We start from the raw sequence: 19,192 nt of genomic DNA, 5'->3' as shown, positions 1-19,192 counted from the left end.
GCTTTGATAAAAATAAATAAGTGGTTACAAAGTGAGAAAAGTTAACTGGGCCCAATTTCATGGCGCCGCTTACCACAGAATTCTGCGCTTACGGAACCCTCATAGCACACAACGTTTGCACAGAACTTTTTATCCAGTAGGGGCGCATTTTGAGCCTCGAAGTGTGACGTCGATGTTGAGGCTAGGCAGTAGAGGGCTCACTTCTAAAAAATAATGGTCCATGCGATTCGGACAACAACAGGGATCGGACGGACAGAACATGTGTGTGTGTAGTACACGCCATTGCCATTGCATGCTCGTACACCGGCTCTTCTTGCAGTAAAGAACCTTCACAGCGTAGTGTACAAAGTGATAGGGTGAGGTCTCTGGGTTTTGTTTTACCGATGAAAACTATCTCACAGGTGAGGTGAGTAACATAACATAGTGGCACTTTCTCCTAAGTAGAAAGAGATAGAATTAATTAGTGGAACGAACCTCAGTCAAGTTTGATCTGAACAGTGAAGTCATGGTTTCAATCATGGAGCAATAGTTTATTGCTCCATGTTTCAATGAATTGAATGCCAATCCTCACGTGTCGCCCCATTGCAAAGTGGCCCCCTGCAAAGTGGCCCTCTACAAAGTCGCGCCTAGCAAGCTCGCCCCCTCCGTGTACAAACTCGCCCCCTCACAATGTCTCCCCCGACACAGTCGCCCCCCTCCACAGTCGCCCCCTCCCCTCCACAGTCGCCCCCTTTTCACTGTTTACCGTAAGTGTCCAATGGCTTTAAAGTGTGGAGATCAAATAGGTAAAACCATGTTGTGCTTAGTTTTTGAATGATAGATAAGACCGATGTTTAAAAGAGAGCCATAATACAGACAGCCCGGAGGTTGGCTACTATTAGCCTACTCCTCATATCATAGTCATTTAGAACTATGATACGAGAGGTACGTTCAGCTATCATCTCCACACTCATTCTATGTCGTCTGCACGTTTGTTCCGTTGTCATCTTAAACTTAAAGCCTACTCCTTGTGCCAATGCACTGACTATGTGGCCAGTACAACCCAGGAGTCCAACCTTGGCGACAGTCCCCATGTACTTTGCAGTACATTGTAAACAATGGCAAAAGAACCCAGATCGCAGGTGAATTGTATTCTTTACTGCTTTAGTTGCTATATGTATAGCCTGTACACATATAAATTCTATTTTTTCCGGCAGCTAAATGTTTGTTTGCAAAATGCAAGTATTGACTTAGCGCAGGTTGGACTTCTCATTTGACTGTACTTTGTGAAATGGCCGAATAAATGATAACAACAATAATAATAAAAGTTTGTGAAAAAATGTATGTATTTTGCCAACACTTTTTCACTTATTTTTACCAATTTGAATTTTTTAGGCCAATGGGACTAAAACTTTTGTGTTGTTTTGTCACACATACAATGATTGAAGACCATGTAACAATTCTGACATACCATGTTTACAAAAGAGCCACAGCTGAACCACATCTCTGCGAAGTTGTTTGACGCACCCTCTTTTCACTCAATCTGCTCGTGGATATCTCGCTGTGTATACACGCTTAAAACATGGCCACCGGATCTCCATGCAATAAATCAAAATACACTAAATGTTCGAGGTGTTCAAATTTGTTTGTTTTTTTCAACTGCAGACGATGGCTTTCAAAGCAGTGATCTTTGACATTGGGGGCGTCCTTATTGAAAGCCCCATCAAGTACCTGATGGAGTTTGCAACTAAACATGGCTTGCCACCGTAAGTAATCAGTGAGTGCCATTTGTACAGTGTGAATCTTGTAAAACTAGTTATGTTTGTATAGGGTTTAATCGTAAAACATCCTCAATCAAGAGTGCAGGAGTGGCGGGTAGAGGGAAAGTGCCCAGTATGAAATCAGGGCTCAAATATTTTAGGAAAATCTGCAAGACTGCAGAGCTTGACCTGGTGCCCCTTGAAATGTTCAATTAGAAATTCAAATTGTCCTTATAGGCCCTAGAGGTGCTCTTTATTTAAAGCCGTTGGACACTTTCGAACAAGAAAAAAAATAAGTTTACAGATTTACAAATAACTTGCAGGGTTAACCGAAGGTAATGGTGAAAGACTTCTCTTGATATATTATTCCATGAAATGCTTTACTTTTTGAGTAAACATTAAAACAATTATCAATTCTCGGTATCGAGAATTGCGGATTTATTTTAAACACATGTGATGACACAGCTAAACTTGCGTAAACAAGGGTGGGCTTTCCCGTTATTTTCTCCCGACTCCAATGACCAATTGAGCCTAAATTTTCACAAGTTTGTTATTTTATATATAAGTTGTGATACATGAACTTGTGTGGGCCTTTGGACAATACTGTTTACCTTAAGTGTCCAATGGCGTGTAGAAAGCTGCACTGCATCTTGGCTTTATAAGACTGAAGTATCAGGCTCGGTATAACATAGCTTTTTTAGCCAATCAACTAGTGGGCCAAGCCACTTGGGATAACCATAAGGTCTTCAAAGCCGTAGCTCTGCATACATTGCAGGAAAAATATTAAGCTTTGAAACAACCTTTGTATGTGACACCGCTCTGTATTGTTGGTAGTAGTGGTTCAAAACCTGGCCGTAGCAGTCGTGTTCTTTGGCAGGATACTTTGCCTCAAAGTGGTTGCCTCTATTCACCCTGCAGGTAATGGGTGTCTGTCAGGGCAGAGATGGTTCTTGTAATTGTCTAAGCTCAATGTTTTAAAAACATGATAGGCTGCACTTCTGGACAGGGAGCTGAGATGGTTTACACAATTAAAGCCATTGGACCCTTTCGGTAAACAGTGTTGTCCAAGGCCCACACTTTGTGTACCACAACTTCTATATCAAATAACAAACCTGTGAAAATTTCGGCTCAATCGGTCATCGGAGTCGGGAGAAAACAACGGAAAAACCCACCCTTGTTTCCGCGCGTTTAGCCGTGTCATGACATGTGTTTAAAATAAATCCGTAATTCTCGTTAACAAGAATTTATATTGTTTTGCTGTTTTCTCAAAAAGTAAAGCATTTCATGGAATAATATTTCAAGAGAAGTCTTTCACCATTGCCTTCTGTAAACCCTGTAAGTTATTTGTAAATCTGTGAATTTTTATTTTTTTTTCTGAACCGAAAGGGTCCAATGGCTTTAAATGACTTGGCATCAACAAGTGCTATACAAATCATTAATTAATCTCTAGATATTTTGTATTCTTTGTTTTATGATGTGAACATGTAGGACTTTCATGCTGGATGAAATGAGAAAAGGTGCACCAAATAATGCTATGTGCCAATGTGAAAGAGGCCAACTTGCAGTCTCACAGGTATGTCAAAACTAGACGTGTGATTACTTTACACTTTTTCGGATTTCATGATTTTCTCAAAATCCCCTGGAACCTCCAAACTTTTCTTGTAAGAAGTAAAGCAGTTGAATTAACAATATAATCAAACTTTTTGTCGTATAGCTCGTTGAGGAACTGCACAAAGGTGCCACTGAGTCTGCCAAAAAGCAAAATCTCTCCATCCCCAGTGCATTCAGCGTCACTGAAATGATGAAGGGTCTTCTTTGTGACCTCCGACCCCAGAGAGAGATGTTCAATGCAGCTATTAATTTAAAGAACAACGGTAAGAGCAATCACACTTGGTTCTTCTACAGTTCACTTTATATCCTTGTAGCTAGATCAACTATCCCTGTTGATCAGGTATACTTTTAGACCATTCTTTAAACTTTCTTTATTTCTTGGGTTAAAGGCAGTGGACACTATTGGTAATTGTCAAAGACTAGCCTTCACAGTTGGTGTATCTCAACATATGCATAAAATAACTAACCTGTGAAAATTGGAGCTCAATCGGTCATCGAAGTTGCGAGATAATAATGAAAGAAAAAACACCCTTGTCACACGAAGTTGTGTCCGTTCAAATGGTTGATTTCGAGACCTCAAGTTCTTAATTTGAGGTCACGAAATCAAATTAAAAAACTATGGCACTTCAGAGGGAGCCGTTTCTCACAATGTTTTATACCATCAACCTCTCCCCATTACTCGTCACCAAGAAAGGTTTTGTGCTAATAATTATTTTGAGTAATTACCAATAGTGTCCACTGCCTTTAAAGGGAAGAATAATGTAATCAATGGGTGCTGCAATTATTTAGATAAAAGCTTTTAAAACACTAAAATAACACATGCACAAAATTACACAAAATCTTTTTCTTTTTTAAGAACTCACTTAAAAATGTGGTTGCCAAGATTTATGAAACCTCTAACGGTTTTGTTATATGGTTTCACAGCTAGACCATTGGTAGTTTATTGAAATGGTTGTTTTGTGTTTTCTCTGTCCACTAAACTGAATGCCAAGATTTTCTATGTGCAACAGCTACTTTGTTGTAAATAGTTTCGTCAGGTGTGTAAATTCTACTGTGCAGCAGCTGTATTTGTAATGCAAGTACAAAGGCATTGCTAAGGTATGTTTCTTTTGTTCTGTGGCTGTAGTCCCCAAGGAATGTCTTGGGAATGTCACTGGTGTCCAGTGAGTGAACATAGTAGTGAGGAATATAAAGAGAAGGTGAAAGTAGTTCAGAGGACCAGTTCGAAGCTGGGTGTTTTGGGTGGTTGAAGTTGGATATAGGCAGCCAGTGTTCTTCCCTGCATCCTGCGGCACAGTTGTGTGGGATCTTAGGGAACAATTTTGTACACTGAATGCTAATATTGAGTAGCGCATCCTGTTTTTGAGTAGGAATTGAAGCATTATGTGTAGCACTTTGCTCTGCTTTACAAGGAAAATCACTGGCTGGATCTGGTGATACACATAGGGGAGCTTGGCATATCACGGCCCTACCCGAATAGTATAGTTCAAATTTTAAATGACTGGACCCTCCTGGTGTGAGTATTGCGTCATCAAGCCAACACTGCGCTGATGTGAACCTCAGCTTTGAAGCATGTATTGTATAGAGAGGTACTATTTTCTTCAATGGGCTGGATCAACTGATTTTTATGAGCAAACTGTACTTGGTAACCGATGACTGGAAAACTTAATTACATTTCTTGTTGTGGTTTTCAGGTTTTAAAATCGGCGTTGTGACTAATGACTTCACTGTAGACTTGCCAACTATGAACAGCCCGCCAGAGTATTTCCGTTCTCTTAACATAATATTTGATGATTTGGTTGAGTCGTGTCGTACTGGCCTGCGTAAACCAGAGCCAGAGATTTACGATCTTGCCTGCAAGAGGTTGGGCGTTGCTCCTCAAGAGGTAAGCCTTAAGTTTGCATTGGTGATAAAGATGACTATTTATGTTTCACCCCTACAGAGATGTGTGGTAAGCACTGTATCAGTTCCCAAGTCCTGTGGAAAAAAAAAAAAAAAATGATAGGCATATTGTGAGGGTGGGATTCAAACCCTTAACATTTGTCATTCTATAGCAGCCGCTGATTTCACCAAACTCTTCCTAACTTAGGATTAATCTTGGGACTTACAGGACGGGTTCAGTGGCGTATCAAAGTACGTAGGACGCATTGAATTTTTAAATTTTTATTATGCAAATTGCCAGACACACAATGCGTGAAGGCCACTTCAAGTTGTGGGCTACAACTATTTTTTTCCAGAGGCCATTGGCACCTACTCCTAGGGCTGCAACAGGGTTACCCCTTTTACAAAGGTAGGACGGGTTACTCGTCCTAACTCGAGATAGGATTGATCCTAGCGTTTCGTGAAATCAGCTGCAGATGTCTTACAACAAGACCAACATGCTTTTTCGTTAGCTAGAGGAAGTTTGAATTGTATTTGTTTAATACATAAAATATTTAGAGATGATTGTTTTACACATGCAACCCATGGCTGTAAACTGATGGCTCCTTTTATAGCATTTCAAAAACGTGTCCCAAACAAACGAAGTGTATTATTGTGCATTACCCTAATGTACACTCAGTGCTTTTCTAGGCTGCTCAGGTGCAACCTCGCTACCATGGGCAGCGCGCCGTATCACCCGCTAGCTCTCAGCTGTCTCTAACCCCTGGGAGGGAAACACCCCGATCCGTGTATTTGATTGGCTATCATATACGCGCAAAATATGAAACGCTGTGCGTCTTCAAAAAGCTCTACGCCGAAACGCATGCGTTTAAAGACGTCTGTATTCATGTTTTATGTCACGCAACACTGAACGTCAAGGCAAGTTTATGACTTTTATTACACACAGCGCATCCAGCGTGTGCGCGACTAACGCCCAACACAGAAGGGATCAACCACAGGACTAATTGTAATATTTTGGAGTTACACTTCCAGGGGTTATGATCGAGCAAGGCATGCTGGGGAAAAATGGCGCGGTGAGATCGATCACCCCTGGGTACGGTTGGCTCAGGTGGGATTCGAACTTGCAACTCCTCTATTCTAAAGCAGCTGTCTTGACTGCTAGACAAGGGCCTAATTTTATAGCTCTTCTGCGCATAGGGCCCATAGAACTATGTGCTTTACAGGCGCTAAAGCACACAATTCTGTGGTAAGCAGGATGCCTGGTGGTGACAGCAGGTCAGTTCAATAGCTGGACATTGCTATGGATACAGACAAAAAAATAATAGACACAAACAAAAAATATCATATAGCCAAAATAAGGCTATTAATATTATAAACTGAGATTTAATATTCTTTGTGGATCATTTTGTTATTCAGTTGTTACCATTGCTACCCCATTATGTTGTATTATTTCCCTAGACTATCTTCGTGGATGATCTTGGTGGTAATTTGAAGGGGGCTAATTCTTTGGGCATCACCACTGTGCTGTTCAAAGATGCAGAGTCAACCCTCAAGAAGCTTCAAGAACTTACAGGTGTTGATGTGAGTATGGACTATCTATCATCGGGCACACAGGTTGGCTTAGTGGTTTCTTCCACCACCTTTCATATCTTTGGACCCTGGGCTGAATCAATCAATCAATCAATCAATCATAAGTGAATAATTTATACATAGCGTCAAAACTCTGGAGGTCGTAGGTTAAAGTCCGGCTCTAGTAAATTTCTCTTTGTTTAACTCAATTGTAGTTGTTATTGTGCCACCTGGGTTTTGACCAATTTATTTTTTTCACAAAGTATGTAATATTGACTTCTTGTTTATCTCCTTTTTGTTAATTTTTATTTGATGTATTTTTTAACATGTTTGATGTTGGCATGTGCAATTCAGTCGTTAACTGCGATTCTTGTTCTAATAAACCATTTTCTGAATTTAATTGAATGACATTATTATGAATGTTTGTATACAATGATAATAAATATTATGATGAATCTGAATCCATTTTTTTTATTATTGTACATTTGACTTCAGGTTTATCAGGAGGCTGACCCAATCTCAGTTGACCCAGATAGAGTCAGTCACGGCTTAGTAACTACAAAGGTATGTTTCTCGCTAAGGTCTTCCATTAATCTCAAAACATCGAGCTCCAAAAAACAAAATCCCCCAAATTGTCTTGCAATTATGTGCTATATATTTCCTGAAGGTCAAATTTTTCTCATACAGATGTGATCAATTAATCTCACAATTTGACAAGCCCCGCCTTCGAAGTAGTAAACTTTGCCATTTATTTGCACAAACTAGTCGAACGGCATTAGGTTCATAACCTCAGAAATTCTCAGCAACTGGATATTCCCAAAGACAGAACCTGTAGTTATAAAACATTAATCAATCCCTTGTATGATTAGCCAACATGCAGCCCCCACTAGTTGTGCATTATTCTGTGTTTGCTCGTCCCTTTTTAAGTCTTGTTGACAGCTTTTTCTTGAATTTTTATTTGGAGACTTTAGACGGTCCTTTTTTCACTGCATGCGCGAGCACACTCAGAGCCCCAGTATAGGACCGTTATGTCTGCTGCCACCAGTGTCTCAAAAGTCTCCTACTGTATGTGACTAATTTTTTACCTCTAATTCAATTTCATTGACATCACTTGTTTTTTATGTCTCTCTTTGTAAACTGAATACCATTAGTCTTTGGACATGTTTTTTACCTTTTTTAATAATGAATGACTGAATGAATAATCGTTTTGCAATGTCAAAGTGTTAGATTTGATTTTCTTTTTCCATTGAGCAGAGTACAAGTTGTGTGTGCACAATATCCTGGCTTGATGTTCCTTTTAAACATGAAATGCTGAATTTATAATTTGTTTAAAATGTTCTGTAATTTCTTGTTAACTGTTATTTGATTTGGTAATTTCCAATAATTTCTGTGTTAGGTAAGATTTGAAACTTTGCATGGTGCTGTTATCATTTGCTTTCAAAAATGTGTATTATTGTTTTCTATTTGAGTGAAACATTATGTAGCCAATTATACTTAGGTATATCTCAGGTCCTCAGAATGTTATACTTGGTGTTTATATTTGGTTTTAAAAGCCCTTAGTCATGCACAATCTTCAACATTCTGAATGGTTGTATCTATATTAATTTACAGTTTGATGGAAAGCCCTCCTTGACCCCCCAAAAACCCCTAAAAGAAATTCTGTATTATCAGCCGTAATTTGTGTGATCTGCTTGATTAGCTATTTTTGGTATGGAAAGAACCCTGCTTGCATTTCTTGTTAACATGCTGGATGTTGGATGATGTTTGTTATTATAGGAAGGGGTTCAGTTGCACTTTGTGGAGATGGGAGAGGGACCTGCTATTATCCTCTGTCATGGCTTCCCAGAATCCTGGTATTCATGGAGGAAACAGGTAAGTTCAATATATTGACAAATGTATCTAAGGCTGTGAGCATTTGGGTCTCGATCAGGAATACAATCATTTTCAAGAGTTTGAATCTGAGAGATTTCCTAAAAGATCTAATGAAGCACCACCCCCTTATGCTAACAAAGGTGTTAATGACTGGAGCCTGGTTCATACTTCATGCGAATGTGAATCAATATGAATTTTGACGTCACAAATTTGCAACAAATAATTCACAACTCCTCCAAAACATTCGCTGCGATAACAGCCGCGTGACACCAAAATTTGCTTGCCATTTGCAGGAAGTATGAACTAGGCTTTAATGGAGATATGCATCTGAATGTATATATATACAATAGATGAATGCTACATGTATGTAAACTTATGTTCCTTATAGATTCCTGCACTTGCTATGGCGGGGTACCGAGTGATTGCCCTTGATCAACGAGGCTATGGAGATTCTTCATCACCACCTGGTAAGTAATCGACCGCATCCAACAACCCCTTAGTTGCTATGAAAGTGGACATCTTGTAGGGCAGGTCATATGCGCATCTAAATGCGTATATCAACAAAGCATGCAGCCTGCAGCATTCCTGGTCGCACCAACACGCAGACATTTACAGACGCAATGTTGTAGGGCAGGTATTTGAATGGTGATGGCATATTCGAATTGGTCTATACACAGTGTATGCATAATGCTTTATTAACCCAGGGCCTCTCAAAACGCTCATTATTCGTTTCTACAAGGTATGTGGAGCTGTATGATCGAGTTATAAAGACTAGTTTCTTTACATTATCACCGTGTGATGGTTTACAATGTGCTGTGGCACAATCTGCAGGATTGCCGGAAAATAAGCCTAAGATATTGGCTTAAATTTGGGTTAATTTTGAATGAATGAACGAAGTGGTGACACGATCAGCTTACAGTAGTACAAGTAGGATTTGAAACTTTGCATGGTGGAGATAAGATGTAGAAGAGTTTGCGGTAACACCATGTAATAACAATCTCTAAATGAGTTGGGGTTGTTCTGAAAAGAACCGTTGGATTAACTCGACGTTTTGATCAGTATGCTCTGATCGCCTTCTGGAGAATGCTGGACTCTGATGCTGCATGCTGCTTGCTACAGTAGTACAGTTTACAGTAGTACACTAAGTGGAATACTTTATGTTTTGTTTTGTACAGATATTAAAGCTTACAGTCACGACCATTTATGCAAGGTGAGCACTCATGCCTTTCACTGTAAATTAGTTCAATGTATTTTTACATTTGAAATGTGCTTTCTGTATGATTTTAATGGCAGCTATAAAAAAATAAATAAAACCAGCATTGTCAAATTGTTCCCAAACATCAGCTACTGACCCAATTCACCTGGGAGTCGAGGTCCCCTTGTGGTATACAGTGTTATGCGTTTTTAGGCGATGCTACATTTACACACTTAATTGCACCATATTTTTTGCATTGAATTTGACTCCCAAAATGACGAGTATGGCAAGAGAGGAGCCATTTGTGACATTAGTGCAAGGGGTCAATGTACATACTTTAAGTTAAAACATATAATAATAATAAGTAAGTCTTAGTATATACATTTTTATACAGAAAGAGAGGTTATTGATAGTTATGAATTCTAAAACCCAATTATGTAGCAACTTAAAAGGGTTTACAAGGTGCTACAGCGCATACAGCAGCCACAGCCAGGAACACCTGGGCGAACCCCTTCTCTTTTCAATTGGCGCATTGGGTTCTTTTACATGCATTACTCAACATATGGGACCAACGGTTTTACATCCCATATAATTCTAATGAAGTAATTCAACTCTTTGTTTTTTCTCTTTTATTTCAACAGGATGTCATAGCAGTTATGGATTCCTTGGTGAGTTATCACAGACAGTCGGGCCAAGTCCAAAACGGCGACTTTAGTTACAGCTACGGCTAGATCAGCGTGTCTGCCATTGTCAAAGAACATAGGCAGACGCGCGCGATCTAGCCGTATCTGTAGCCGAAGTCGCCATTTCAGACATGGCCTTAGTTTCCGTATCTTAGGGCCTGTTTCAAACCTCGGCTCTGGCTCCAGGCTCCATATGATGCTGAAACACCCTGCACAATGCAGACCCAGCAGCACAGACAATTTCAGTTCCGGTTCAATAGGATTCTTTGCCCATCTTGTGAATGCTTGTCCGCTTTAATTAGAGGACTGTTCCTCTTTCCTCCCCACTGATATACTGGGGACAGCCCTACCCTGTCTATACCTGACTAAGGGAATTAAAGGATAGCGATGAGTTCTCTTGCTGGTCATTATCAACCCCTTAAACACCCTCATGTGTCGCGCTCTCCACCAATAGGAATAGCAAAACTGTCTGAGGTATTTATGACTGATAATTAAATTAGTACACAAAATGTACACCAAAATTACTAATACAACAATTAAGGAAATTAATTAAAAATGTTAATCTTTGTTACTTCAGAATATCCCAATGGCTACTTTTATCGGGCATGATTGGGGCGGTGCGATAGTTTGGAAGTTGGCAATTGGCTACCCGGAACGTACAAGGTATGACTCGGCTCTTCATTTTTGTGGTTTTGCTTTTCAGTTGATCGCTTTGAGAAATAAAACAATTTCTCCACAGTAACTCATACTGTAACTCTGCTGTGTCGAGAAATCCTCAGAAAACGTTGTGTTTTGTATGTAGGTTGAAATTATCTTTGGAATTATTAGCACAGTTGTTTTGTCTGCTTGACAAAATTGAAGATTTGAGGTTGGGGAAAAAAACAGATCAGGGAACATTCTTTATGTATGAATTAAATGTTCACTACGTGAAAAGTTGTGCACACAAACTTTCTCAGGTGTATATCTCATAGAAAATTACAAAAAAAAGTGAATGAAATCAAGTGTAATATACCTTTTGGAATTAAAAACTGAGTGTCTTTGTTACCAACAGATACCTAAAACTTTTATAAAAATCTCTTCAAATCATGATATTCTGTGTGTAAAACAATCTCTTCAAATTATTTTTGTATGTGAACTATTTTTGTATAAATTGTAATCTTTCCTGTAATTTGGTCATAGGCCACAAGTGTAAAAACAACAAAATAATCTATCTATCTATCTATATATCATGATATTCTGTGTGTAACAACACTGCATGTTTATCCCGAACCAATTGCAAGCAATCAATGCTGTATTTTATGGTTTCTTATTCAGAGGTGTTGTGGGTGTCAACACTCCATACTTCCCCCCAAACCCCAACGCTAATCCTCTGGAGCAAATGCACAAGAAGCCAGGGGTGTTTGACTACCAACTTTACTTTCAGACACCGGTAAGTTTTCTGTTACTTAATGTTATTTTTGCTTACTCCGTAGTACATGTAATTGTCAATATTTTTCATGGAAGTATGGAACTAGATGTGTATTTGAATTGAATAAGTCAATCAACGATTGGGTACATATTAAAAATAGCTTTAAAACAGGCGTGCTTTCTCTGGATTTTTTTTACTGATTTCAGGATTTTCATTCAAAAAAACTTCAAGCTTCAGATTTTCTTGAAAGGAGTAAAGCAGTCACCCAAGGGCAAAACAAATGGTCAACATTGTAATAGCCCTGTGTACTTTCCCAATAGGATTGGAACCCACAACCTTTGCAGTTCTAGAGCAGTGTCTTTCCCATCGAGATTGACCGGTAGCTAGAGGCAGTTCGAGTCCTATGTTTTAGCAGTGGGTACTGTAACGATTTCATAGATGTTAAATTTGCATCGGGGATAAAGATTATTAATTTGGTTTTACCCTTACAGCGATGTGTGTTAGCTCTATACTCTGTACATGGAGTGGTCTAGAACAGTGCTGTTAAGACCCCTTGCATTGGCCGCCAGTAGTGATGAAACCTGCATGCTGAGAGTGATGCACAGCACATACAGGCGTGCACTGTTCCATTGTCGTCATCAAAGATGGCGGTCAGTGACGTCATGTGCAATCAATTTATAACAATTTTATATTGGTTTGCGGTAACACCATGTGTGTATATCTACTTGCCAGGTAGAGTTGTTCTTAGGGAACTGTCTTGCTTTATTCTACTGCCGTGGAGTAGAAAATCGGAGGTTCGGGAGACTTCTCAGTTCTGAAAAGAACTGTCCTGCTTTATAACTATTACCAGGGCGGATGGTATAGAAATTTGACTGGACTACTACTTTAGCTTATAGGATCGTAATAACTGTACTGCCGCGGAGTCAGTTCGGAATTGGTCTCAACGTTTCGACTAGCTTGCTCTAGTCATCGTCAGGAGACAGTTCCCTAAGAACAACTCTACCTGGCAAGTAGATATACACACATGGTGTTACCGCAAACCAATATATATTGATACCCCACCATGCAATGCCTCAAATCCTATATAACAACCATTTTGTTTATTTTTTTATTTTAATAAAATCTGGTGTCACCTTTGTTTCTTTGCTCTACTTACTTAGGGTGTGGCAGAGGCTGAATTAGAGAGCAATTTGGAGAAGCTGTTCAAGTATTTCTTCCGAGCGCCAACAAGGCAGGTGAGCTGATTTGATTTTGACTTGTTTTAAAGATCTATCTTCCATTTTGGGGTGAACAAAGAAAAGTTGATGAGATCAGGATTTGAACCAGCGACCTCCGGATTATTATGCCAGCACTCTTTCAACTGAGCTGTATAACCCTAATGTTGTTAACTTCATTTTATCTTTGTTCAGGGGTGCAAGAACAAGAGCTATCTGTTAAGTTTTGTCAGAAATTTAGAACTGATACAACTTTAATTTGTTCTGGAGCTGGAGTGTCACATTACTTTCCTTTTTTTCTTTTCTTTTGTTCATATTTTTTTTTAAGTAGTACAATGTGCTCACTTTATTTTCAAACTTACTACATTTAAAACCCTGTTTTGGGAAAGAAATGCTTTTATTTTTTCAAATTGTCTTCTCTTATCTGATCGAGTGCTCAAATACAGAAGGCCCGTTCTTTTCTGGATGTCACCCCCATTCATACTGTGTTTTATTGTCCTACAATTTATGGTTGATTTTGTATTGAATCATCTGTATGTATAAGTATGAATGGAAATATAAAAATAAACAAACAAACCAACGAACGAACAAGCAAGCAAGCAAACAAACAAACAAACAAACAAACAAACAAACAAACAAACAAACAAACAAACAAACAAACAAACAAACAATTAAACAAACAAACAAGCAAACAAACAAAAAACAAACAAACAAACAAACAAACAAACAAACAAACAAACAAACATTCATTTAGGTATGTAGCAGAGATCATGGAGAGTGTATATAGTGCGTGCAAAGCTTTATTTATGTACATAAACATTCCAAGATGGCTACTTTATACAATGTCATTAGCCAGGTTTAAGCATGACCTGATCTTATTGAATCAAGAGGTCACCATAAGATGATTGCACAGACCATTCAAACTGGAAGCCAAATCTGAGTTGGGAGGGGAGGGCACATGTTTGGCTTGAATGCAAGTTTGAATCTAAAGCACCTAAGTTTAGAACTTGCAAATAAAGCTGTTTTAGCGCACAAGAGATGCACAGAAATTCAGCATAGAGTTGAGGCGAATTAGTGAGGCTAAACTGTTAGATTTATTCAGAATATCTTTTAAAGGTTTTGGGTGTCATCTTAATACCACATCTGCTCTTTTATTCCCTACTTATTTTATTGCAGGACTACTTTCCAGGAAGGGAGAAGTTAGGAGTCCATAATGTCAGGGAAAGAGGTAACACAACATTTTGGCTCTTATTTATTTTATTTTTAAGCACAAACACTTAGTCAGCGCTATGAAATGGCCCATAATGCGGACGTACGCGAATGGGCAGTCGCATTTGTAAGCGCGCACACCGTTCCATAGTCAAGCACCACATCAAACATGTCTGCGCCCAGTGTTAGCGCTCTAGTCAATATATGTAGCTCTATGTTAAAAACACATTGATGGTTGATTCCCAGGTGGATTGTTGGCTGGTGTTCCTGATGATCTTACCATGCCATCCCTGATCACAGAGAAAGAACTGGCCTTCTATGTGAAGGAGTTTAAGAAATCAGGATTCAGGTTAGTAACTCAAAAATGTATACCTATACAGATGCTTCGGAATGGGAAAATGTCTACGAACCCATCCCTACGTTTTACAAGATGTGTAGTAAAGTACGCCGTGAACCGTTCAATTGTTTTAATCGTGGATTTATATAAACAATAAAACTAATATGTGAACAAATATCACTTCAAAAGGTTGTTGCATTTTTTAGATATCGCTAAAAATCCGGAGGGTATGTACATGCAGGAAGTATAACCCCTGATTTGAAAACACAATCTGAGAAGCCTTTCTGCATCTCAGATTCAAATTTTGGGACATTAAAACTGCTATAATTTTACTAGCCACATTACTTGAAATTGAAATGTATCTCAAAAAGCTTTATACTACTGAAAGCTGCTTTAGGCTTCTAACAAATATTTGTTATTGCCATTAATTTTAAGAGTGATTACCAAATGTGTACCTTCCCTTTAGCAATTCAATATGTTTTTAATGTGTTAAAAGAAATTCTGTCCTTTATAAAAACACTATATTTGTCTGTCCTTTTGCTAAGATGTGTTTATCTCCTTAACTTTTATAAAATGTGCTTGAATATTCTGTGACCTTGGGTAAAATGTGTGACTTTGCAAAATGTGTTTTAACATTACAATATCCTTGATGCAATGTGCGACTAAATATTTTTAAACTTTTGTGTTTGTATGTGAATTCATATTGTTTTGATATAATTTTTTCATTGTTGTATTTGATGTAATGTGTTTAACAATGTCCATATTCATGAATGAAATATGTGTGTATTATTTTATTATATTTTTGTGAAATGTGTAGTTTTGGTAGAATGTGTATTAGCATTTATATTATCTTGCTATATTTGTCTGAATAATCATTGCCATATTTTCTTATAATCTTTGAACATAAACATGTATTGTTGAGAAGTAAGTGACTGTTGGATTAACTTAACTGGTGTCCTGTTGGTTTTTTTTACGTTCAGGGGGCCACTGAATTGGTACAGAAATATTGAAGAAAACTGGAGAAACTCGCTGAAGTTTGCTGGACGAAAGGTGACTATTTCTTTTATTAATGAAAACATTTTTGGGGTGGAATTTGAACCCTGTGATTCATGATGCTTTCACCTACTGGTCCTCCAACCCCACTTTTTGACTCACACCATACTGCTGTATCTAATCCCTTTGTAAAATGTGTCCCTCATAGATCTATGCCCCAGCCTTGATGGTCACAGCAGAGAAGGATCTTGTTCTAACTCCAGCTAGTAGCCGCTTCATGGAACCGTGGGTATGTAGCACTCATTCAGAAGTATCATGATGATGTCTAGCGGAACATTCTGGTGGTCCAATAGATTGCAGGCATTTGCTGTCTGGAACATTCTTATGTGCTGAGAACATACCAAACTTGGATGCTCCCAAAATGTTAACAGAGAATAATACTGCTGTGCAATTTGAGTTTGACATGCATCCTAAAAGTAAACTTTGCCTCTCTTTCAGGTACCTAATTTGTCTCGCTTACACATCAAGAATTGCGGTCATTGGACTCAGATAGAAAGGTGAGATGATTAGAAATGGCTTCCCAGGCCTTCAAATCCCAGGCCGAACAACCCTCCCTTCCCAAGACCTTCCTGTCCACCCTCCCCTTTGCCAGGCCTTCCACCCTCCCCCAGGCCTTCCACTATCCTGGGCCTTCCACCATCCCTACCCCTAGGCCAAGGTTCCCAACTTCCCTTCCCCAAGCTGCCTGAAACAATTTACCATGACCTCTACTTCTCCTTCAATCTCACATTTGTTTTTGTACATTACCCCGAACGTACCCCTCTATAACATGATTAAGGTCACCAGAATTGCTATTTTCCCTATGCACTGTATATCCTCATGTTTGATGTGATTATATGATTTCATGTATATTATCCCTTTAGATAATAAACCATAGTTGCTACAAATGTCTTGTACCTAAATACCCATAGCAGCTGCAAAATTATTTCTGTTGATATTTTTGCCAAAATCTGATGAAGGAGTGAAGTAGGATTTGAAACTTTGCATGGTTGAAATACAATAAAGAAAGGTTTGCGGTAAAAACCATGTAGATGGTGAACATTATTAGCAATGTCTGGGCATTTTTGTGATGCTTAATACAGAAATGAACGATTGGTCTCTAAAGGGTAAATGTTGCTTTTTTTCTTGATCCAATTGCATTGCTCTTTTATGTGTATTTATGTTGTGGTTTTGTAACATGAGTCTTGCTCTGTACATATTTTGATTCATGAACTGCTGTGACATTTTGCTCTCACTTCAAATGACTTAGCCTTTGGTAGTAGCATTAACGGCAGCCGTATTTATGAAATACTATTATTATGTTTCAATATCTTCTATTGTTATGGGTATAATTAAAAGCTACAGGCCTAAGTAGTCTTCAAGGTAACTTTTAGTGTTTATGGTTATTTACTGCTAACATAACCTGACTTAATTTCTGATAATGTTAAGTAACTTTGGGTAATTTGAACTAATGTAAGTTAATGGTATCGTATGTGAAGCCTGGACTCAGCTCTGGATTTTGTGATCAGCAGAGTGTGGGTTCAGGTCTTGAACCTTGTGTTCTTGAGCAAGACACTTATTGCTTTGTCATTTAGGTGGGGCGTAAAGCCCGTGTTTCGGTTTAATTAAAGTGAAAGAACCAAGGTAAACTTAAGCATTGAGAGAATGCCCCAGTGTCTCTTGTAGTGGCTGCTGAATACACTTATATAAAAGTTGCTATATAAAAACAAGTCTTTAAAATATTAGCAAGCACTTGCATAATGTAAATAAAAGGCTACATAAAAAGTATTTGTTAGCCTATTACTGCTTTAATTAATGATGTACAGATCCTTGCTAATGTTTTTTTAAATCTTTGACCAGACCCAAAGAGCTGAATGATGGTCTGCTTAACTGGCTGAATGATCTCCATGGGAAAGAAACATCAATAAAGAGTCTTGACGCCAAGCTTTAATAATGTGTGCCCACCATCCTACAGACAGTAATTCAAAATTTACTCAAAAAATCGTGCAATAGACCGTTGTCATGATGCCTCCATCTTGGTCATGTTCCTCATATCAAACAACAATAATGTATATATGCTAACAATCATTTTGCAAATAGGAACCAGACTATTTTGTTCTTCCAGCCTGGTTTTGGTTACATTGATATCAATGGGAGAAATTTAAGATGGCTATGACAAAGGTCTATAGTGTCAGGCCTGACTGTTTTCATTTGTTGCTTCTACAGTCTGGAACAGTCTTCTTGCGTCTCGCCGATCTAGTCTTAATTTCTTAAAACCTGCAAGCATACTTTTTCAGCTTACAGAGCGGCATTAGCAGAATTTCTTTTTCATAAAACACAGTGCTATCTGTAATTAAATTACAGATACGTGGCGCATCGATGCAAATCCATTGTGGATGTGCACACATGCTGTAAAATCTTCGTGATCAGTTGTGAAACACACTTTTTCTTTAAAAAATGCACGTTTGCTTATTGGTCTGAATGTTTGCTACCGCTAAAACAATTTGAGCATGTCCACAATGGATTTGCATTGTTGCATCACTAATTTCATACAGCTGTGCAGCAGTAAAAAATACTGCACAGAATATTTATTTGTTCCGCATAAAATGAGTGGGTACAAGCACAAGTATCAGAGTATAAAGTCCAAAAGCTGAGTACCAAGTTCTTGGATCTCCGAGTGGCGAGTACTAGTACTTTAGAAAGAAAGATAATAGTACCTGTTAAATTACTTACTAAACAATTCATTAGTTTCTCAGGTGACTAAAAGTAGTGTTGCTCCAACAATGTTTTCTCAACCACCTTATTAACTTTATTTCGGATTTATGCCAACCAAAAATTATTGTTAATTATTTACAGATGTAAATTTAATCAAATTATTTTTTTAAATGACTAAATATGTGAAACTGTTGACAGATTGTTAACATTATGTAATTGTAAATAATTCAAAAGTGTGTGAAGTTAGAATATTGGTGATATAAATTATTTATTTTTGTTATTTTTTGCAAATTACCATGGTAATTTTAAAATTTCATTAAAAAATATTTTGAATAAAACGAAGACAACTGCTGGCTATAGAACCATACACAGAGTCTCAAAGAACACTTGTAGTCACTGTAGATGTTTCTTCCATGTATGGCTTCACCGGGAAACCATGCTTTCTTGTTTGCCGTGAAAACAGGAAAAACTCAAAACAATTAAATGGGGCCAGTTGAAGTCATCGAAGATCGGTGTGTAGTGTGAATATTTCAATGTCCATCAAGTTTTAATATATGTTTGCATACTTCATATTAACAAAAGAAGATAATAAGGGCATCGGTTGATATAAAGGCATCATTATTTTTTCCCCAATTCAAAGAAAAAAGCATAATAGTGTGAAAACTGGTAAGGGGAGGATACATTGTTGTATATATGTACTTGCCAAAGTATCCAGCAGCAGCCATAC

General features: G+C 38.2%; 1 protein-coding gene across 4 annotated transcripts; it reads left to right on the top strand.

The window, feature by feature from the left end:
- The first annotated feature begins 244 nt into the window (after positions 1-244).
- On the top strand, positions 245-18,972 carry LOC139936477 (bifunctional epoxide hydrolase 2-like). Of its 4 annotated transcripts, none has more exons than XM_071931293.1 (20): positions 245-401; positions 1,645-1,745; positions 3,228-3,312; positions 3,454-3,613; positions 5,045-5,235; positions 6,690-6,812; positions 7,296-7,364; positions 8,577-8,672; positions 9,061-9,139; positions 9,848-9,882; positions 10,509-10,535; positions 11,128-11,213; positions 11,865-11,979; positions 13,119-13,193; positions 14,349-14,400; positions 14,628-14,730; positions 15,699-15,768; positions 15,920-16,000; positions 16,210-16,268; positions 17,611-18,972. In XM_071931293.1, exons 1-20 carry the CDS (start codon positions 384-386, stop codon positions 17,699-17,701), a joined length of 1,716 nt encoding a protein of 571 aa, XP_071787394.1. In that variant the 5' UTR covers positions 245-383; the 3' UTR covers positions 17,702-18,972. The 4 variants fall into 4 exon arrangements, with proteins under 4 accessions (XP_071787394.1, XP_071787395.1, XP_071787396.1 ...); XM_071931294.1 differs by having other exon boundaries at positions 245-406; XM_071931295.1 differs by lacking the exon at positions 15,920-16,000.
- Positions 18,973-19,192: the final 220 nt, after the last annotated feature.

This window comes from Asterias amurensis, chromosome 4 (genome assembly GCF_032118995.1).
Source record: "Asterias amurensis chromosome 4, ASM3211899v1".
NCBI classification, from domain to species: domain Eukaryota; kingdom Metazoa; phylum Echinodermata; class Asteroidea; order Forcipulatida; family Asteriidae; genus Asterias; species Asterias amurensis.
Note: the sequence above shows the minus strand (reverse complement) of the source record. Positions and strands in the feature narration are given on the sequence as shown.

Excerpts from the sequence above, each read along its gene's own strand:
- LOC139936477 (XM_071931293.1), top strand. Across the intron at positions 1,746-3,227 it reads ACTAAACATGGCTTGCCACC|GACTTTCATGCTGGATGAAA; the intron begins GTAAGTAATCAG and ends GTGAACATGTAG. Across the intron at positions 11,214-11,864 it reads GGCTACCCGGAACGTACAAG|AGGTGTTGTGGGTGTCAACA; the intron begins GTATGACTCGGC and ends TTTCTTATTCAG.